Source organism: Rhincodon typus, chromosome 21 (assembly GCF_021869965.1).
Source record: "Rhincodon typus isolate 14 chromosome 21, sRhiTyp1.1, whole genome shotgun sequence".
Lineage (NCBI taxonomy): Eukaryota > Metazoa > Chordata > Chondrichthyes > Orectolobiformes > Rhincodontidae > Rhincodon > Rhincodon typus.
The window spans coordinates 7535851-7539249 of record NC_063352.1 but is presented as its reverse complement, the minus strand read 5'-3'; the positions used below and the strand labels follow the sequence as shown (position 1 = coordinate 7539249).

The 3399-nt window shown below is 43.7% G+C and overlaps 1 protein-coding gene across 2 annotated transcripts in view; it reads right to left on the bottom strand.

Annotated features, from left to right (window-relative positions):
- Positions 1–3156, bottom strand: part of cramp1 (cramped chromatin regulator homolog 1) — a 61504-nt gene extending 58348 nt beyond the window's left edge. The window contains exon 1 of one of the 2 annotated variants that reach the window (XM_048609529.1): positions 3020–3156. In XM_048609529.1, the coding sequence (XP_048465486.1) occupies positions 3020–3084 (65 nt within the window). In that variant the 5' untranslated portion in view covers positions 3085–3156. Of the gene's footprint in view, positions 1–323; positions 391–3019 lie in introns of those variants that run through there. The other variant, XM_048609530.1, reaches the window with a different exon arrangement.
- Positions 3157–3399: the final 243 nt, after the last annotated feature.

Below are 3399 nucleotides of genomic sequence, written 5' to 3'. Positions count from 1 at the left end.
GACTTTGCCCTCTTTCTCCTACCCATTCTGGCGGTCCTCGGCAGCCGAGACTGTCTTCTTCTTCCTCACCATGGGCACGGCCTGTTCGTGCGGGGTCTCAGCCGGCAAAGGTTCATATTTCCAGCGCCAGAAAGTGGCTGTAATATTTTCTCTCTCTCTCTCACACACACTCACTGCCCTTCTTCTTTCTCCTCAACTCCTTTCGCCGCAAGGAAATCGGCAACGCAAAAAGATAGACAGGGGCAACTCCAGACTTCTCAAACACATGCCATCTCCCCGAGCCCACCAGAAAGACACGCCGCTTCCCTCTCGCCAGCAAGCACCTCGATAGCTTTTAATCCAGAACAGAGATGTCACCAACTCCAGTCTCACTCCTCTCCCTCTCTGAACTTTGCTCGCTACGTCACACAGCTGTTCCCCAAACTTCAGCACAAACTGCCTTGGATGGAAAGACATCATCATCAACAGCAGCCTAATACAATATGCATTTATCTAAGAAGGTATCTTGAGAGAGTTCACAAAAACATACATTGATTTAAAATAAAATCCTATCCATCAGAACAAACAAAGTTCCTCTCAATGTTAACTGCATCCCAGACATGAGAACATCTCTCATGGAAGTTGTACTTGGATTAACAATTCTTATTATTTCCAACAATGTTTTGAGGATTATCTAGAAGTCTTTTTTTTAAAAGTATTGGCTATCTTTTTTTTATTTAGAACATGCAAGCAAACACTGTGGCACATTTGTATGATATTGCACACTGTCCCTGCTGCCCACTTTCAACACAAACTTGTTTTGGTACTCAAGATGAAAATGATAATCCAGTAAAGAAATGCAAAAGTAGAACAAAAAACATGGAAACAACAAATGTCAATGTAAAACAAAAATACACTTTCATGCTTTTAATTTAACAGGTGGCAACTATTATATTTCCCACAACATTCAAACAGAACAAGCCTGGAAACATACTATGTTTCTAAACCATGTTCCACAAACAAAAAACTGTTTAGCCAAAAAATTATACTGCAAAAGTAGCAACTCTTATTGCATAGAAAAGTTATCACTTCTAGATATTGTTTGTGTTGCACAAAATATTTATAATAAGCTTGATTAATATCATAAAGTAGATTGTCAACTAGTATATTTATCTGTGTATACTGTTGGTTTAAAGTATAAACACAACATTCCCATGTATAGATATGTACTACTGTAACACCAAATAACTTAATTTTAAAAAGTTCATTACTTCCACTTAAATGTTATAACTGTCTATGATCTGGTCATAATGTATCAATGCCTGTCAATATTAACATTTTTTTTCACTGATGTCTACACACCTGCAGAATGATTATGTGTACATTAGAGTATCACCATGTTGGCTCAACTACTAGCAGTTTAAGAAATGATATTTGAATAATAGCTTGGAGTTAAAAAAAGTACAAAAAAGTGCAAAAATCCACACCATGAAACGGTCACAAAAAGATCTGTTGGTAAGTCATTCCTGGTGCAATGCAAGTTGCTTTGAGAGTTTGCTCACAGAGCAAAGGGAGACTGTACAAAATGTTCTACCTGCATGAATGTTCTACCTGAAGAAAGTTCTATCCTACAAAAAGTTTGGTTGAAAACCCTCTGCATCAAAGTACCTAATATTGCTCAAGAAACTATATCGTGGCACACATGCAAGTTTTCTTCTCAACTCAGCCCAAACATTCAGTTAGATCTGTGGGTATCCCAATTAACACATCTCCCCCCAGTTCTGGCTGATACCAGGTTATTTAACCAGGTGATACACAGCCACTCCAGCTCTAAAGCATGCTGTCAAGTCAGTTTTGGCTGCCAAACGCACGTGACCTCATCTGATTCTTAGTCAATGATCCAGATTACACTTCTCACACATAACATGCTCACACCTTACTTATAAAGGTGCATCCTCAACAACTAAGCTCAAATTATCATTCTTTGCCAGTTTGTAGCCAAATAGGTTTACTGGTTTACATTTCTTAGCTCATTCTTGGTTATGATGCAACACAAGAAAAAAAAATCACACAGAATACTTTTACAGTGTCTGCACTTCATATTTGTTGTCTACTGTGTGAAGAAAATAGAAGCCAGTCCTCAATTGCACTGATGACATTAAACCACAAATCACAATGCATTAACAACATTACAGTCACACACACACTGATTGTTCTTGGTCTAATCATTATAACTTACTGTATAAACATTTCATACCACTTGATCTTATAGTTTACAGAACAGTTCTTTGCGTTGTAATTTAGCTGAAATACAACTGTACGTACGTTGTTATTCTTCAGATGTGCTCAGATTTCTATTGCAATTCTATTCATATTGCATATACAGCTTTCTATCTTATGGGCTCACCGGATGGTGTCCTTTCAAAATTCGAACTACCTCCACGAGAGATCTCCCTAACCTAGTCAAGTAAATTGATCTAAATACCACTGCTCCCAGGAATGCTGCGATCTGTCACTTTCTGGAGAAAAACCTTGCAGACAAAACAGACAAACCGATCTAACTGAACAACGTCCTAAAGTTTGTTGGTACACATATCAAACGAAGTGAGAGGCAAAGAGACCTATAACAACAAGACATCCTAGGGTGAAGATAAGTCGGAATTATCCAAACCACGATGGATGCATTATTGTTTCACTTGTGGGTGCTGCATTCTTTTCTTCACCTGTGGGAGCTGCCCCCAGAGAGGAGGTGAAGGGGGAGCAAGGAGATGGGGTGGGGAGGGGGAGGAAACAAAGTCGGGGGGGCGAAAACAAAGTCGGGGGCAAAGCAACAAGTTGGGGGGAGAAGCAAAAGGGGAAGGGGCGAAAAGAGCAAGGGGGAAGAGGGTGAAGAAGAGAAGCAGATTTCCGAGGCCTAGTCGGCTTGTGATAGAGCCGCAGGCCTCCCTTTCCTCTCTGTCCGAACCTCCTCCTCCGGCAGGGACCGATCGAACCACCCCCTTCTCCCCCGGTTAACGCAGTCCAGCCGTCAACTCCTTACCCTGCCCCTGCCGACGGCACCTCTCGATCCATCTCTGCGTCGCCCTCACATCCCCATCCACACATCCAGCCGCCGTCTCCGCCGCCGCCGCCGCATCGCTCGGTGTCCAGCGCGCGCCAGGCCGCAGCCGCTCGCCATTGGCCGTCTCACTGGCGTCACGTGATGTCAACAGCGCCCCGGTAACGGCCGACGGGAGCCGGGGGAGCCAATCAGACACTCGCTGTGGCGTTCGGACCCGCCCAGGCCCGCTATCGTTTCCGGGTGAGGAGGTCACTAGCACTGATGGACAGGGGCGACGACCAGTCAGACGCCTCCCCTGGTCTGCCACACTGACAGGGGACGAGCGAGAGAAAGTTCCAGTGACCTGCGGCGGCGGCGAT